This window comes from Aegilops tauschii, chromosome 5 (genome assembly GCF_002575655.3).
Source record: "Aegilops tauschii subsp. strangulata cultivar AL8/78 chromosome 5, Aet v6.0, whole genome shotgun sequence".
Taxonomy (NCBI): Eukaryota; Viridiplantae; Streptophyta; class Magnoliopsida; order Poales; family Poaceae; genus Aegilops; species Aegilops tauschii.
This window is the reverse complement of record NC_053039.3, coordinates 45408421-45426804: the sequence shown is the minus strand read 5'-3', so window position 1 is coordinate 45426804 and position 18384 is coordinate 45408421. Positions and strand designations below refer to the sequence as shown.

At 47.5% G+C, this 18384-nt stretch overlaps 1 protein-coding gene across 1 annotated transcript; it reads left to right on the top strand.

Moving 5' to 3' along the window:
• The first annotated feature begins 8081 nt into the window (after nt 1-8081).
• Nucleotides 8082-12601, top strand: LOC109740157 (lipoxygenase 2.2, chloroplastic). The gene is made up of 8 exons (XM_020299195.4): nt 8082-8627; nt 9227-9504; nt 9607-9832; nt 9973-10341; nt 10542-10627; nt 10734-10826; nt 10949-11280; nt 11377-12601. Exons 1-8 carry the CDS (start codon nt 8216-8218, stop codon nt 12416-12418), a joined length of 2838 nt encoding a protein of 945 aa, XP_020154784.1. The 5' UTR covers nt 8082-8215; the 3' UTR covers nt 12419-12601.
• Nucleotides 12602-18384: the final 5783 nt, after the last annotated feature.

The window sequence follows — 18384 nt, the reverse complement described above, 5'->3', positions numbered from 1 at the left end:
TAAGGGAGCAGGTACTGTTACCTCATCAAGTTCTACTTTCTCCCACTCACTTCTTTCGAGAGAAACTCCTTCTCTAGAAAGGATCCATTCTTAGCAACGAATGTCTTGCCTTTGGATTTGTGATAGAAGGTGTACCCAACAGTTTCCTTTAGGTATCCTATGAAGACACATTTCTCCGATTTGGGTTCGAGCTTATCAGGTTGAAGCTTTTTCACATAAGCATCGCAGCCCCAAACTTTAAGAAACGACAACTTTGGTTTCTTGCCAAACCACAGTTCATAAGGCGTCGTCTCAACGGATTTTGATGGTGCCCTATTTAACGTGAATGCGGCCGTCTCTAAAGCATAACCCCAAACTGATAGCGGTAAATCAGTAAGAGACATCATAGATCGCACCATATCTAGTAAAGTACGATTACGATGTTCGGACACACCATTACGCTGTGGTGTTCCGGGTGGCGTGAGTTGCGAAACTGTTCCGCATTGTTTCAAATGTAGACCAAACTCGTAACTCAAATATTCTCCTCCACGATCAGATCGTAGAAACTTTATTTTCTTGTTACGATGATTTTCAACTTCACTCTGAAATTCTTTGAACTTTTCAAATGTTTCAGACTTATCTTTCATTAAGTAGATATACCCATATCTGCCTAAATCATCTGTGAAGGTGAGAAAATAACGATACCCGCCGCGAGCCTCAACATTCATTGGACCACATACATCAGTATGTATGATCTCCAACAAATCAGTTGCTCGCTCCATAGTTCCAGAAAACGGCGTTTTAGTCATCTTTCCCATGAGGCATGGTTCGTAAGTACCAAGTGATTCATAATCAAGTGATTCCAAACGTTCATCAGTATTGAGTTTCTTCATGCGCTTTACACCAATATGACCCAAATGGCAGTGCCACAAATAAGTTGCACTATCATTATCAACTCTGCATCTTTTGGCTTCAACATTATGAATATGTGTATCACTACTATCGAGATTCATCAAAAATAGACCACTCTTCAAGGGTGCATGACCATAAAAGATATTACTCATATAAATATAACAACCATTATTCTCAGATTTAAATGAATAACCGTCTCGCATCAAACAAGATCCAGATATAATGTTCATGCTCAACGCTGGCACCAAATAACAATTATTTAGGTCTAAAACTAATCCCGAAGGTAGATGTAGAGGTAGCGTGCCGACGGCGATCACATCGACTTTGGAACCATTTCCCACGCGCATCGTCACCTCGTCCTTAGCCAGTGTTCGCTTAATCCATAGTCCCTGTTTTGAGTTGAAAATATTAGCAACAGAACCAGTATCAAATACCCAGGTGCTACTGCGAGCTCTGGTAAGGTACACATCAATGACATGTATATCACATATACCTTTGTTCACCTTGCCATCCTTCTTATCCGCCAAATACTTGGGGCAGTTCCGCTTCCAGTGACCAGTCTGCTTGCAGTAGAAGCACTCAGTCTCAGGCTTAGGTCCAGACTTGGGTTTCTTCTCTTGAGCAGCAACTTGTTTGCTGTTCTTCTTGAAGTTCCCCTTCTTCTTCCCTTTGCCCTTTTTCTTGAAACTGGTGGTCTTATTGGCCATCAACACTTGATGCTCCTTCTTGATTTCTACCCCCGCAGCCTTTAGCATTGCGAAGAGCTCGCGAATTGTCTTATCCATCCCTTGCATGTTATAGTTCATCACGAAGCTCATATAGCTTGGTGGCAGTGATTGAAGAATTCTGTCAATGACGCTATCAACCGGAAGATTAACTCCCAGTTGAATCAAGTGATTGTTATACCCAGACATTCTGAGTATATGCTCACTGACAGAACTATTCTTTTCCATCTTGCAGCTGTAGAACTTATTGGAGACTTCATATCTCTCAATCCGGGCATTTGCTTGAAATATTAACTTCAACTCCTGGAACATCTCATACGCTCCATGACGTTCAAAAGGTCGTTGAAGTCCCGGTTCTAAGCTGTAAAGCATGGCACACTGAACTATCGAGTAGTCATCAGCTTTGCTCTGCCAGACGTTCATAACATCTGGTGTTGCTCCTGCAGCAGGTTTGGCACCTAGCGGTGCTTCCAGGACGTAATTCTTCTGTGCAGCAATGAGGATAATCCTCAAGTTACGGACCCAGTCCGTGTAATTGCTACCATCATATTTCAACTTTGCTTTCTCAAGGAACGCATTAAAATTCAATAAAACAACAACACGAGCCATCTATCTACAACAAACATAGACATGCAAAATACTATCAGGTACTAAGTTCATGATAAATTTAAGTTCAATTAATCATATTACTTAAGAACTCCCACTTAGATAGACATCCCTGTAATCATCTAAGTGATCACGTGATCCAAATCAACTAAACCATAACCGATCATCGCGTGAAATGGAGTAGTTTTCAAAGGTGAACATCACTATGTTGATCATATCTACTATATGATTCACGCTCGACCTTTCGGTCTCAGTGTTCCGAGGCCATATATGCATATGCTAGGCTCGTCAAGTTTAACCTGAGTACTCTGCGTGTGCAAAACTGGCTTGCACCCGTTGTAGATGGACGTAGAGCTTATCACACCCGATCATCACGTGGTGTTTGGGCACGACGAACTTTGGCAACGGTGCATACTCAGGGAGAACACTTTTATCTTGAAATTTAGTGAGAGATCATCTTATAATGCTACCGTCAATCAAAGCAAAATAAGATGTATAAAAGATAAACATCACATGCAATCAATATAAGTGATATGATATGGCCATCATCATCTTGTGCTTGTGATCTCCATCTCCGAAGCACCGTCATGCACCATCGTCACCGGCGCGACACCTTGATCTCCATCGTAGCATCGTTGTCGTCTCGCCAACTATTGCTTCTACGACTATCGCTACCGCTTAGTGATAAAGTAAAGCAATTACAGGGCGATTGCATTGCATACAATAAAGCGACAACCATATGGCTCCTGCCAGTTGTCGATAACTCGGTTACAAAACATGATCATCTCATACAATAAAATATAGCATCATGCCTTGACCATATCACATCACAACATGCCCTGCAAAAATAAGTTAGACGTCCTCTACTTTGTTGTTGCAAGTTTTACGTGGCTGCTACGGGCTGAGCAAGAACCGTTCTTACCTACGCATCAAAACCACAACGATAGTTCGTCAAGTTAGTGTTGTTTTAACCTTCTCAAGGACCGGGCGTAGCCACACTCGGTTCAACTAAAGTTGGAGAAACTGACACCCGCCAGCCACCTGCGTGCAAAGCACGTCGGTAGAACCAGTCTCGCGTAAGCGTAAGCGTAATGTCGGTCCGGGCCGCTTCATCCAACAATACCGCCGAACCAAAGTGTAGCATGTAGGTAAGCAGGATGACTTGTATCGGCCACAACTCACTTGTGTTTTACTCGTGCATATAACATCAACGCATAAAACCTGGCTCTGATGCCACTGTTGGGGAACGTAGTAATTTCAAAAAAAATCGTACGCACATGCAAGATCATGGTGATGCATAGCAACGAGAGGGGAGAGTGTGTCCACGTACCCTCGTAGACCGAAAGCGGAAGCGTTAGCACAACGCGGTTGATGTAGTCGTACGTCTTCACGATCCGACCGATCAAGTACCGAACGCACGGCACCTCCGAGTTCAGCACACGTTCAACTCGATGATGTCCCTCGAACTCCGATCCAGCCGAGCTTTGAGGGAGAGTTTCGTCAGCACGACGGCGTGGTGACGATGATGATGTTCTACCGACGCAGGGCTTCGCCTAAGCACCGCTACGATATTATCGAGGTGGATTATGGTGGAGGGGGGCACCGCACACGCCTAAGAGATCCAAGGGATCAATTGTTGTGTCTCCAAGGGGTGCCTCCCTCCCCGTATATAAAGGAGTGGAGGAGGGGGAGGGGGCCGGCCACCCTAGGCGCGCCCCATGAGGAGTCCTACTCCCACCAGGAGTAGGACTCCCCCCTTCCATGTGGGAGTACGAGAGGAGAGGGAAGGAGAGAGGGGGGAAAGGAAAGGGGGGCGCCCCCCCTCCTTGTCCAATTCGGACTGGGGGGGAGGGGGCGCGCGTCTGCCCCTTGGCCGCCCCTCCTCTTCTCCACTAGGCCCAATAGGCCCATTAGTCTCCCCGGGGGTTCTGGTAACCCCCCGGTACTCCGGTATATGCCCGATACTCTCCGAAACCATTCCGGTGCCCGAACATAGTCGTCCAATATATCAATCTTTATGTCTCGACCATTTCGAGACTCCTCGTCATGTCCGTGATCACATCCGGGACTCCAAACTACCTTCGGTACATCAAAACACATAAACTCATAATATAACCGTCATCGAACTTTAAGCGTGCAGACCCTACGGGTTTGAGAACTATGTAGACATGACCGAGACATGTCTCCGGTCAATAACCAATAGCGGAACCTGGATGCTCATATTGGCTCCCACATATTCTACGAAGATCTTTATCGGTCAAACCGCATAACAACATACGTTGTTCCCTTTGTCATCGGTATGTTACTTGCCCGAGATTCGATCGTCGGTATCTCAATACCTAGTTCAATCTCGTTACCTGCAAGTCTCTTTACTCGTTCCGTAATACATCATCCCGCAACTAACTCATTAGTTGCAATGCTTGCAAGGCTTAAGTGATGTGCATTACCGAGTGGGCCCAGAGATACCTCTCAGACAATCGGAGTGACAAATCCTAATCTCGAAATACGCCAACCCAACAAGTACCTTCGGAGACACCTGTAGAGCACCTTTATAATCACCCAGTTACGTTGTGACGTTTGGTAGCACACGAAGTGTTCCTTCGGTAAACGGGAGTTGCATAATCTCATAGTCATAGGAACATGTATAAGTCATGAAGAAAGCAATAGCAACATACTAAACGATCAAGTGCTAAGCTAACGGAATGGGTCAAGTCAATCACATCATTCTCCTAATGATGTGATCATGTTAATCAAATGACAACTCTTTGTCTATGGCTACGAAATATAACCATCTTTGATCAACGAGCTAGTCAAGTAGAGGCATACTAGTGACACTCTGTTTGTCTATGTATTCACACATGTATCATGTTTTCGGTTAATACAATTCTAGCATGAATAATAAACTTTTATCATGATATAAGGAAATAAATAATAACTTTATTATTGCCTCTAGGGCATATTTCCTTCAGGACCGCCCCCTTAAATCACGCCGAGCCTGCAGCCCCCATGCCACCGCGGCACCCCGGATCAGATCAGGGCGGTGCGCGGATCTGGCGTCGCATCGGTAGCAGCAGGGCGCCGGGAAAGCGCGCCTCGCTGGTAGCCAACAGCGCGCCGCCACGTATGGAGGAGCAGGCCACGCAAACGCCATGGCCGGCCGCCGCCTCGGCCTTGAATCTCAGGGGAAAACGCCTTCCTGCGAGAGAGAGCTCGCCCCGCCGCCACCGTCCGCAGCACGGGCTTAGCCTGGTCGCCTCCTCCGACGATGGCGAGGGGGGGATGGTGGGGAGGGGCTTGAGGTGGCCGGTGGCTGGGTCTCCCCCCGTGTCGCCCGTGGGAGCGATGCGGGGGTCGGGCTGGGCAGGTAACATGATTGTGTTTGGTGCTAGGAAGGCGCATCTTCCATACATGTATCCGTGCTAATTGATTTTCTGTTTTCATGGTTTTTTTAATAATCAGATCTATCGTAAAAGTTCACTGGAGGTATAAAACATTTCAAACATAATAAAAATTACACTGAGATTATGAGACCATCGAACAACCACTATTGTCGTTAGAATGAGCCGGTGACGCGCTGTTGTCATCGCTCCCCTAATACAATCGGCTTGACATTGTCGATGACAACCGATAAGTCTTTGTGCACGTGCCACTAAGGACCAGCGCCCTGGAGCCACGGTTGTCGCCGTTGAACCCTTGCATAGATCTAAAGCATTTGACACTAAACCTCGCCACATGATGAGAAATCCTAACCTTACTACCTCAAGGAGACAGTAGGAATCTACACCAGAGCTCCGTCGACAAAACCCAGATGGACGAACTCGAAGTTTTCTCTCCTAACCTTGGGCGGCTAGGGCAAACTCTTCCCTCGAGGCTTCACTGATGAGCCCATGGATTCTCCTCTCCTCTACATGCCGCTCCGGCGGCCTGTGGTGAGGACGGGATTCCCGGTGCCTCTGCTCCGATTTGTAGTTTAGGTTAGGATTTTTTTAGTCCTCACAAGCACAACGCTCGAGCGAATGGCCACGTGTCTCATGTTGGTCGACGAGTTCGTTCGTCGGTGTAGTCGATCTGTGCCAGCAAATACTACATGATCTCATTATTAAGCAACAAACGCCCATACGGACCATCAGTCTATTAAAACTGCAACATAATTCTACCGCTCAAACTAGACAAATTATCTCTGCATGTTGTTTTTTGTCGAAGCTAATCTCCAACGGCAATCCGCAAAAAAAATTCCGCATCCGTCCGCGGACACGAGGGGATCAGTACATGGACACGGATGCGGGAGGCCGTCATCCAACGCTGCGTGTATACATTTCAATCACTTTATGAATCAACCAGATGAAATTAATGCAAACTCGGCGAATTTCACTAAAATTCAGACATAATCTACATTAAAAAACGATATTTTGACCGTTTAACTAAAAACTTATAAAAAAACTAAACTCTATAGCGGACAACAACCTCGTACGCGTGGCCGCCATGTCCCGCCGCACTGTCGCCGCCGTCGTTGTTGTCGTCGTCGTCCGTCCCGCGCGCAAGGCTTTCGGAGGGCCAAGGCAGCCTTGTCCGGCTACTGCCCGCCGCTCACGGTGTAGCCACCCCGCTTCCTGCTTCATGGTTTGGAGTGCCTCCGTGGCCAGTGCCGACGGCGCGGGCGGAGCCCTAGCGACGGCCTTGCCTTTGCTGGCGCCGGAAGTCTCGCTAAGAGACCACTCCTCACCGTACTTGCGATCTCGTTGTCGACAGTGGCGGCGTCTGGCGTCGATCTCATTGGTGGTGATGGAACGGTCTAGGGCGCACGCGACGGCGAGGTCCGGGTCGTTGCAGACCCATTTCGGCGCCTCATCAGTCTTTGCATACGAGGAGTGGCGGGCAGCGTTGTGCCGGTCGCACCGCACCTGCTCCTCCTCAGAGACAACGGCCCTCAACCCCGAGGGGCCGCCGACACCGCCGCTTCCGAGGTAATGGAGGATGTGGCCTCACGCCTTCCTTATGGCCGGCGGTAGCTCGTAGACGGCTTGGCGGCGGATGCGGCTGGGCGGCGAGTCAGGCCCGCTAATGCGCGCGTATCGGCTGTGCACTGGTGGCGAGCGGGCTCGTCCTTCACGCGGTTGTGTGTGGGGGGGGGGGGGGGGGGGGGGGGCGAGCTCCTCCTTGACCCGCCGGGTGGGGACATCGGCTCCGGCTTGACGCGGTAGCGCGGCGGGGACGATGGCTCCTCCTTGACCCGCGTCGGCGACGGTGGTGCCAGGCCAATCTGACGGAGCGACCGCTCTGTCCTTATCTTCATCTGACGGACGTATTCTTCATCCGCCAGATCTGCCTCGGCGAGGAGGCGTGGCCGCTGCTCTGGCTGATGCTCCTCCTCGACACCGGAGGAGAGGACGATCTCCTCCTTGACGGAGGAGCTGGCCGCCGTGGATCCGAGTGGCCCGGAGAGCGCGGGCGTCGGTGTCAAGATCCACCCGAGAATGAACTACCATCACCACCGCCTACCGACGCGGACCACCACAACTTCGGCATCGCCGCGCTAGGAGGAGGGGCTTGGAGAGGTAGAGGACGGGCTTGGAGAGGAGGAGGCGATCAAAGAGAAGGAGATGCAGATGTGCATCGCCGGAGCAGGGCTTATATAGCCGCGACCAAGCCAGACAAACGGGCGGTCATTTCACTCCAATGCGGCGCAGCGGCCGGAGTTGGTAGTAAACAATCAGAAATGCAACTTGTGTTGTGCTGTGAGACGCTGATCTCTCCGGCGGGCGGGTGGAGCTGCAATGCAATGCGTTGGGTGTCGTTACGATTGCCTTGCGTCAGCGGGATGACGTCTCTCTTCTTGGATCTCTATAAATAGGAGATCCAGGGATCGCTCTATCCGACATCCCATCTCATCCCATCCCTCCATCACATCAGCCTTCCCTTGCCTAAGTTGTAGCACAACGTGATACGAATTAGTAAGAAGAGACACTCACAACCACGCTGCAGCCACATTGCTAATGGCAGCCATGCCTCTAGCTCTAGGTGCACCGAGCCATCATGGTTCATCTTCCTTCTCCTCCACAGTCTCATCAGTTCGGCGAGCGGTCCCGGTGCCAGAGGCTCGTCGGACATCGAGCAACGCTCGCCACAGAATCTCCACAGTTGGCTGCACCGCCACCGCCACCGCCACCACCACCACTTTGTCCGAAGTGGACACGGTCGGGCACCGAGCTGCTCCCCGCGGTTTCAACCTCACGTCGTCGAATATCAAGATGAAGGCCACCGTGACGGTGCACATGAAAAGTTTCTGGTCAGGACTTTTAGAAATAACTTCCTTGTCTGATAAGGCCGATTGGCTTTACCATTGGACGAAGGATCTCCTTGTCCGAGAGTGGCTACAACTTGAGCTCGTCTCGGAGTTGAATCCAGGTGACAAGGCTCCCTTGTACTGTCCTCTTCACTTCCGCCCCCTTAATCCTGCATGCATATAATTTCTTATTTTTCTTGTCGTTCAAAGAAACATAATTTGTTTTTTCCAAAGGCAGCCATCTCTATACTATACGGACTCCCTATGGATGCCTACGAGTACCTTACCTGCTTTATCAAAATTCCATGCTAACATGAAAAATAATCTAATTAGGTAATTCAACAACATAATACTAACAATAATAAATCGAAATTCAACAACAGTAGTAATTCTTCTCGCAAAAAAAAAAAGCAACAAGAACAATGGTACGTAATTCTTGAATAACAAAATGAATCATAAAAGCTACATAAATTCTGGATGTAGCTAGACAGAAAATGAACTCCCAAACATACATAGACATATATACCCATAAATAAGCCGAGAAAAATAACGTATACATGCATGGTTTTAAGGGTAATGATACAACCCGACGTACAAAAATTCATAAATCAGAATGAAGGTGGAATGATATAGCCCAAAAGTTGGAATGAAAAAATACAGTCACCATGCATGAATCACAGCGGGGCCTTAGATCTGAATGCATGGTTCGCTGTGGGTGCAGAACATCCAATCTCCAGTTATGCCAAATACTCGGGTACAGGAGCCGATGAGGAGTTTTACACGTACGAGGCCACCTTCACGGTGCCGGCATCGTTCTGCCCCATCGGCGCCGTGCGCGTGGTGAACGAGCACTACAGCGAGATGTTTCTAGGAGAGGTCAGGATCTTCCCCGCCGACCAGAGCCCGTTGTCGGCCAGCGCTACGTTATTCCACTGCAACTCGTGGATCCACCCCTCGCACATTAGCCCCGACAAGCCTCGTACTTTCTTCCCTGTCACGGTCAGTACCCTACCCTGCATGCCCTAAACTAAACCAACTTCACAACACACTGGCATGCAATTACCTTACCAGCAGCTACCATCGTGACTGCGTGCGGTGCAGTACTCTTACCTCCCGTCGAAGACGCCCGGGGGCATGAAGAAGCTGCGCCACAGTGAGCTACTGGACATCCGTGGCAACGGCACCGACGAGCGCAAGCCACACGACCGCATCTACGACTATGACGTCTACAACGACCTCGGCAACAAGCGACCTGTGCTCGGCGGTGAAAAGCGCCCCTACCCGCGACGCTGCCGCACGGGCCGCCCTCACTACACGCAAGGGCAAGGTACGTACCCCCGCCGCCGTACTAGCTCCTCCTTGTCTAGAAAAAACCCACTCCTCTAATATAATGTCAAAAACACTCTTATATTATGATACGGGGACATATGATTATCAGCACTACACTAGATGAATCTTGTCGTGCAGATACAGATTGGGAAACGAGGGCCACCGACAAGATTTATGTGCCCCGGGATGAGGCGTTCACGGAAATAAAAGAGGCGGCGTTCCTAAGAGAATTGGTTTTGTCCGTGGGACACTCGCTCTGCACGCTCAAGTTCAAGGATATGGAAGACCACAAGAGCCAGAGCTTCCCTTCCTTGGCGGCGATCGATGCGCTGTACGAGGTCGACTTCAGGAACCAGCCCTCGCAATCGCAACCGCACACACATGCGGAGATTGCCGGGGTCATGATTGGTTTCGTTGTGGATGAGCTGGAGCGCCTCCTCCATGGAGCGCACCTTCCGGAGGAGATCTGCAGATTCTTGAAGTTCGAAACGCCGGAAATTCATGATAGTACGTACTACTCCTACTGTACTAGTACTAGTAGAGATTTGCATGCTTAATACTACCTTCTAGTACTAGTAGATATCAATGTTTTAAATAGCGGGCTAGGCTATCGAAAATAACGGCGAGCCTCCAAATCAGATGCATGCTTACCATCCCGTAATTCTTACTGGTGCATATGCATGCATGCATGTTGAAAAATGATGCAGAGGACAAGTTTGCTTGGTTCAGAGATGAGGAGTTTGCGCGAGAAACCCTTGCAGGGATGAACCCACTGAGCATTCAACTAGTCACGGTACGGTATCTACTCTATATATGTTCAGTTATATAGTATGAGTTCATCACCATTACCATATATAGATGCATGTGTATGGTACCTTGAAAACTGCGCATGAATGCAGGAGTTGCCTATCGTCAGCGAGGTGGACGGGCCATCCCTTATCACTAAAGAGCTGATTGAAGAGCAGATAAACGGTGTCATGACAGCTGAGGAGGTGAGAATTAATTAAACAAGGAAGGAAGAAGCCTGATGCATGCATAACTAACTATAGTAATTAATTTCTCGGTTGACAATATTATCATTGTTGAGCATATGTATATATACACGTACGTACAGGCCATGCGTAGGAAGAAGCTGTTCATGCTGGACTACCACGACATGTTCCTGCCATTCGTACACAAGGTGCGCATGCTTGAGGACACGACGTTGTATGGGTCGCGCACGCTCTTCTTCCTGACAGGGGACGGCACGCTCCGGCCGATCGCCATCGAGCTGACGAGGCCCGAGTCACAGGATCATGGCCGTCGCAGCTCGCCATCCCCGACCAAGGACGAGTGGCGCCAGGTCTTCACGCCGGGATCCAGCGTCACAGAATCCTGGCTGTGGCAGCTCGCCAAGTCCCATGTCCTGGCTCATGACACCGGCTACCACCAGCTCGTTAGCCACTGGTACGTCTACGTCATAGTCTAATTCATTCACAGCGCGTGCGTGCATGCATGCCTGCCTGCCTGATCCTGATTGTTTTACGTTTCGTCACATGCCAGGCTGAGGACGCACTGTTGTGTTGAACCGTACATCATCGCGGCTAACCGGCAGCTGAGTCGGATGCACCCCATCTACCAGCTGCTGCACCCGCACTTCCGGTACACCATGGAGATAAACGCTCAGGCGCGCCAGATGCTCATCGACGCGGGTGGAATCATCGAGAGCGCCTTTTCGCCGGGAAGATACTGCATGGAGCTCAGCTCCGTGGCTTACGACAAGTTCTGGCGGTTCGACATGGAGGCTCTGCCGGAAGATCTCATCCGGAGGGGCATGGCAGTCAGAGGGGAGGATGGCAAACTGGAGTTGGCCATAGAGGACTACCCGTACGCCAACGATGGCCTCATGGTCTGGGATGCCATCAAGCAGTGGGCGTCGGACTACGTGAAGTACTACTACCCAGGCGCGAAGGACATCATCGACGACCACGAGCTCCAAGGTTGGTGGACGGAGGTGCGAACCAAAGGCCACGAGGATAAGAAGGACGAGCCGTGGTGGCCGGTGCTGGACAGCCACGAGAGTCTCGTCCAAGTCTTGGCCACCATCATGTGGGTCACGTCCGCGCACCACGCCGCCGTCAACTTTGGCCAGTACCCCCTGGCTGGGTACATCCCCAACCGCCCAACCATAACCCGGAAGAACATGCCGCCGGAGATGGGCGGCCCCGACTCCAAGGAGATGCGCGCGTTTCTGGAGGAGCCGGAGAGGGTGCTGCTGGACACCTTTCCGTCCCAGTACCAGAGCGTCATTGTCATGCTGATATTGAACCTCCTGTCTTCACACTCGTCAGACGAGGAATACATGGGCACGTACCAAGAGCTTGTTTGGAGAAAGCAAGAGAAGATCAAAGAGGCTTTTGACAGGTTCAAATCCAAAATGGTAGATATCGCGGCACAGATCGACAAGGCTAACATGGACCCCAAGCTAAAAAACCGTAACGGCCCTGGTGTGGTGCCGTATGTGTTGCTCAGGCCGTCAAATGAGCATCCCGAGGACGAGAAGACGGTGATGGGGATGGGCATCCCGTACAGCATCTCCATTTGAGATTGAGATGTGCCGCGCTGCATGGATGAGCTAGCCGTACATACGTGTCTTCTAGTACTGTGTATAAATATATACTACCTCTTACTAGATGATACTTTGCACGCTGCCACAAAAATTGGCTGATTGAAACATGAATGTTTGGATCAATAATATGAGATCTTTGAATATAGATATTGTTTACTGTATTTGATCATTGTCTAGTCATAAAACATATATTAAATATAAGAGTGCAGCGACTCAGTGCTCAGGCTCATCTGCATCCGGTCAGAAAAAAATTCAAAACAAATATTAGAAAAATTCAAAAAAATCCATTTTTAGACCTATGGTAGACAATTTATTGCGTGAGGTTCGCTTCAAATTTTAGCTTATTTGGACATCTGAGCAGCTCTCAGCAAAAAAGACAAATTGGGTCAAAATAGTACATGAACAGTAAACTGTTTTACAGACCCTGGATTTGTCTTTTTTTGAGAGTTTCTCAGTTGTCCAAATGATTTGAAAATTAGGGCGGACCTCACGCGTCAAATTGTCTACCATGGGAAAAAATTTGGATTTTTTTGAATTTTATAGTATTTGTTTTGATTTTTTATTCAACATGGGTGCAGATGAGCCCGGGCTCAGAAAAGGATTTCTTTAAATATAAGTACTATAATAGTTTTTCATGCAAGGTTGCCTGTTGAGTGGGTTGTCTTTTCGCATGCATGATTGCATAATGAGACAACCATTTCTCCATCAATAATTGCATGTAGAGGTGGGATGTTGCATTAGTACTGAAATCACTCTGATTGCCGAGTGTCGACCTGTTTGTAGTGTCTTTTCTTGGACACTTGTACAAAATTATGAAATGCAAGAAAAATAAAGGCAACCCTAATCTCACCCCCTTCTATATCATAAAGAACAGATATATTTTTATACTTCTCCAAGAAGAAAAGAAGTGCCTCTATATTTACCTTATAGATTTATGTATCACAATCCATCTCGAGCTATTTGAATCAATACCTATTCTATGATGCTTTGGAAGAAGCTTGTACAGTTTGGGAAGGGGATCTTTTTGAGAGAGAAAAATAATCTACTTCAACCGATGTGCCCTTACGCACGGCCATGCATTAATCATTTTGCCAATCCTTATTCTTTAATATTTTCTTTAGTTTTGTTTCACTCATGCAAGAAACTATTGTATTGTAAGAAAGAGCCATTATACCAATTCAGAATTTCTACTAGAAATGAAGAATGGTTAAAAAGTTCGTCAAACAATCCATGTGTTGAGTGCTTCAGAAAATACACTTGGCATACTCCCGGTTTCTCTAGTGTTACACTCCGCAAATAAAAAACACTCGGCAAAGACCAAACTACGACACATGTTTCATATTTTTACACTCTGCATTTTCCTCTTTTCTATTTTATTTTCTTTTTTGTCGTTTCATTCTTTCATTTTGTTTATTCTCTTTTATTTATTTTCTTTTATTTCTTTGTGTAACATCAAAAATTGGCAAAATAGGTTGAAAACTCCCATATTTGTTCTTGTCTCTATGTTTAGGCCCTATCCAAGGAAAGAAAAGGTGTTCCAAACACACAAAATGTTATAACCATTTCTTTTGCAATCAAAATGCCGAGGAGACAACATTGCATCTTTTTTGGGATTGTACCTTTGCTTAAAGATGTTGGATATCCATTCTACCCAACTAGCAGAGAGGAATCTCTTTATATGATGAAATAACCTTAGCTACTGAAGGCCTACCTAAAAAAGATTACTATTGATATTATCATCCTAGGATGTAGAAATAGTTCTTTATATATATGCTTTAGATTGGTTTGTTGAAATAATAGGAGTCATAGGAGTGGGATAATACTCAAAATGACGTCTCAGCAATAAGCACATGCATGTTTTTTAAAAGCATGACATTACTCTCCTAGGTCACAAAATCAAGAGCAAAAATGTCGAATGTTTACATGGATGGGTAGGCACTCATCTTTGATATTGTGTCATAGCTTTGCTTACTATTCATTGATCAACATGTAATATAGAGCTAGCATTGGATATTTTTTTCTCCTTCTCTTTCTTTCCATTTTTGACACTCGTGCTCAACCACAAGCGGGTGACTAAGAATGTCAAGGTTTTTACTGTTGGAAATATGCCCTAGAGGCAATAATAAATGGTTATTATTATATTTCTTTGTTCATGGTAATTGTCTATTGTTCATGCTATAATTGTGTTATCCGGAAATCGTAATGCATGTGTGAACACATAGACCACAACGTGTCCCTAGTAAGCCTCTAGTTGACTAGCTCGTTGATCAACAGATAGTCATGGTTTCCTGACTATGGACATTGGATGTCATTGATAACGGTATCACATCATTAGGAGAATGATGTGATGGACAAGACCCAATCCTAAGCATAGCTCAAAGATCATGTAGTTCGTTTGCTAGAGATTTTCCAATGTCAAGTATCTTTTCCTTAGACCATGAGATCGTGCAACTCCCGGATACCGTAGGAGTACTTTGGGTGTGCCAAACGTCACAACGTAACTGGGTGACTATAAAGGTACACTACGGGTATCTCCGAAAGTGTCTGTTGGGTTGGCACGGATCGAGACTGGGATTTGTCACTCCGTATGACGGAGAGGTATCTCTGGGCCCACTCGGTAATGCATCATCATAATGAGCTCAATGTGACTAAGGCGTTAGTCACGGGATCATGCATTGCGGTACGAGTAAAGAGACTTGCCGGTAACGAGATTGAACAAGGTATTGGGATACCGACGATCGAATCTCGGGCAAGTAACATACCGATTGACAAAGGGAATTGTATACGGGATTGATTGAATCCTCGACATCGTGGTTCATCCGATGAGATCATCGTGGAACATGTGGAAGCCAACATGGGTATCCAGATCCCGCTGTTGGTTATTCACCGGAGAGGCGCCTCGGTCATGTCTGCATGTCTTCCGAACCCGTAGGGTCTACACACTTAAGGTTCGGTGACGCTAGGGTTGTAGAGATATGAGTATGCGGAAACCCGAAAGTTGTTCGGAGTCCCGGATGAGATCCCGGATGTCACGAGGAGTTCCGGAATGGTCCGGAGGTGAAGAATTATATATAGGAAGTCCAGTTTCGGCCACGGGGAAAGTTTCGGGGGTTATCGGTATTGTTCCGGGACCACCGGATGGGGCCACCTATCCCGGAGGGCCCCGTGGGCTGAAGTGGGAAGGCAACCAGCCCTTAGTGGGCTGGGGCGCCCCCCATGGGCCTGCCCCCTGCGCCTAGGGTTGGAAACCCTAGGGTGGGGGGGCGCCCCACTTGAGACTTGGGGGGGGGAGTCCCCCCCCCCCCCTGGCCGCCGCCCCCATGCAGATGGGTTCCTAGCCGGCGCCCCCCCCCCCCTCCCAGGGGGCCTATATAAAGGGGTGGGGGAGGGAGTGCAGTAGTATTACAGCCTTGGGCGCCTCCCTCCTCCCCTGCTACACCTCTCCCTCTCGCAGAAGCTCGGCGAAGCCCTGCCGAGATCCCGCTACATCCACCACCACGCCGTCGTGCTGTTGGATCTCCATCAACCTCTCCTTCCCCCTTGCTGGATCAAGAAGGAGGAGACGTCGCTGCTCCGTACGTGTGTTGAACGCGGAGGTGCCGTCCGTTCGGCACTCGGTCATCGGTGATTTGGATCACGGCGAGTACGACTCCATCAACCTCGTTCATTGGAACGCTTCCGCTCGCGATCTACAAGGGTATGTAGATGCACTCCTTTCCCTTTGTTGCTAGTATACTCCATAGATGGATCTTGGTGAGCGTAGGAAAATTTTAAAATTCTGCTACGATCCCCAACATTTACTTCATGATTGGGAATCCAGATAAACCTCTAAATTTATATCCAATTGTTCACGACAATGAGATACTAAAGCATGTTGTCGAGAATTCACAGTTGAGGACATAACTAGATGGCAAGGATCCTCAGTTGTTAAAACTATTGAAAGTGCCACAGATAATGAGTTAGCTTGTCTAAACATCTTGAGCCAGGAAATGTGCGAGTTTGGGAACACGTTCTTTGAGATCGATAAGAATAGTAAGTGTGGCCAGATGGATGCCCATTCATCTGTAAGACACAAACCATCCATATGAGGGAACAGTCCTGACAATGTTTGTGCCGTAAGTTCTGTTACCAAACTACCAATAACACCTTATACTCCGACTTAAACAGAGTATTCCAATAAGTACGATGATATGGAGTAGATGGTATATTGATAAGAGATCATCTCTTATCTCTTTTTTTACAATCTTGTTAAGTCTCGGTTGACTGAGACTTCCTTAAGTCTTAGTCGATGCTATATTCATGAGATTTTACATTGAAATTCATGCATTTTTTATTTTTTTATTTTTCTCTCGCATGTTATATCAGTTGACTGAGACTTGGTTAAATCTTAGTCGATTGAGACCTAGCCATACCTTTTTTTATGCCAAAAAGACTTTATTCATCAAATAATCAATAGAGCGTAAAGTCATCCCAAAAGCCTGTTGATCTAGAATTAGAAGCAGGTTTTCTAGACTATTGGCCATCTCATTGGTCTCCTGAAAGCAATGTAGAAAATCAACATGATAACCTTCACTAGCAAGTTGCCTGCACTCCATGATCATCGGAACATGATTTCCTCTCAAAAGTAAAATTGCCATCCTCTTAATAAGAAAAATGACATCCTCTCAATAAATAAAAATGTCATCCATTACTCATAGTAATATGCCAGAAAAAAAATTAGCTTAAAAAACACCGAGCGTCGGAAATGAGGGTCATCGACAAGATTTATGTGCCACGGGACGAGGCGTTCACAGAGATAAAAGACGCGGCGTTCCAAAGAGAGTTGGTTTTGTCCGCGGCACATGTGGTCTGCACGCTCAAGGTGAAGGAGATGGCAGACTACAGGATACAACTCCGAGCGTCCGTTGCCATGGACACGACTATTCGACTAGATTAACTTCCTTGCAGGGGTGCATAAACTTACCCAACACACTCGATTAACTCTGGCCGGGCACACCATAAGATCATACCGGCCAAAGTTAAGATTCACCTATGGAGGGCGTTGTATGGTGCGATCTCCGGGATCCCCATGGTGGACCGCTCGCCTCAAGATGTGACGAGTGACACCGAGCAGCAGTACCCGGAGAGGTCTGATGACGACGACGACGACGACGACGATGATGATGATGAGAGTTTGGAGGAGGGGGAAGAGGCAGAGTCCTCCCCGTCTTAAAGTACCCACTGTTCTTGGCATTTGAGAAGTCAGCTAGAAATTGCCGATATCAACTCGAATTGATCTTCTTCATGAGATTCTCGCAAGGTATCCAGTTCTTCATCCCATGAAAATTTAGCCAACGGAATTTTATTCAGATATGAATATATTCACTTCCATATTCATATTTGTGTCAAAATTCGGAGAGGAAGAAGAAGATGGCGAGAAAGAGGAAGAGGAAGGCGATGAGGTGAGATTTCTGTTCTAATTCCTCTACTCTTTAGAAATCTGTATTGGTATATGATGCAATAACCTTCTGACAACTAGTTCACGGTTAATGAGCTGTATTAACCAAAGAATCAATCTGCATTGCATTTTCCGTTGCTGCCCGCCATTGTTGCTTCCGCTACTTGTCATCCTCCTAAGCTTTCTCAACTGAGGAAACAAAGAAAGAAGTAGACGGTGTGCTCTCCTCCCGCCGGTCGCCCGACGTCCCAAGTTCAACTCGCACGCTCACCCAGCACGCGGATGAATCACTACTCCTAGTATATATAGAGATATACAACTGTTATGATGATTGGCGATTTTACGAGCCGTCCATCCACCCTAATCCGACGGTGGAAAAATAGGAGTTACAGGGAGTTATAAAACTAAAATTACAGGAAATTACAAATAACGGTGGGACCATTACAAATTTTTGATGGGACCGGTTAGTTTTTCAAAGGGTAGATCCGTCATATAGTTTGGACCC

Excerpts from the sequence above, each read along its gene's own strand:
- LOC109740157 (XM_020299195.4), top strand. The coding sequence starts at position 8,216 with ATGGCAGCCATGCCTCTAGCTCTAGGTGCACCGAGCCATCATGGTTCA. Across the intron at positions 9,505-9,606 it reads GTACTTTCTTCCCTGTCACG|TACTCTTACCTCCCGTCGAA; the intron begins GTCAGTACCCTA and ends CGTGCGGTGCAG. Across the intron at positions 10,628-10,733 it reads TGAGCATTCAACTAGTCACG|GAGTTGCCTATCGTCAGCGA; the intron begins GTACGGTATCTA and ends GCATGAATGCAG.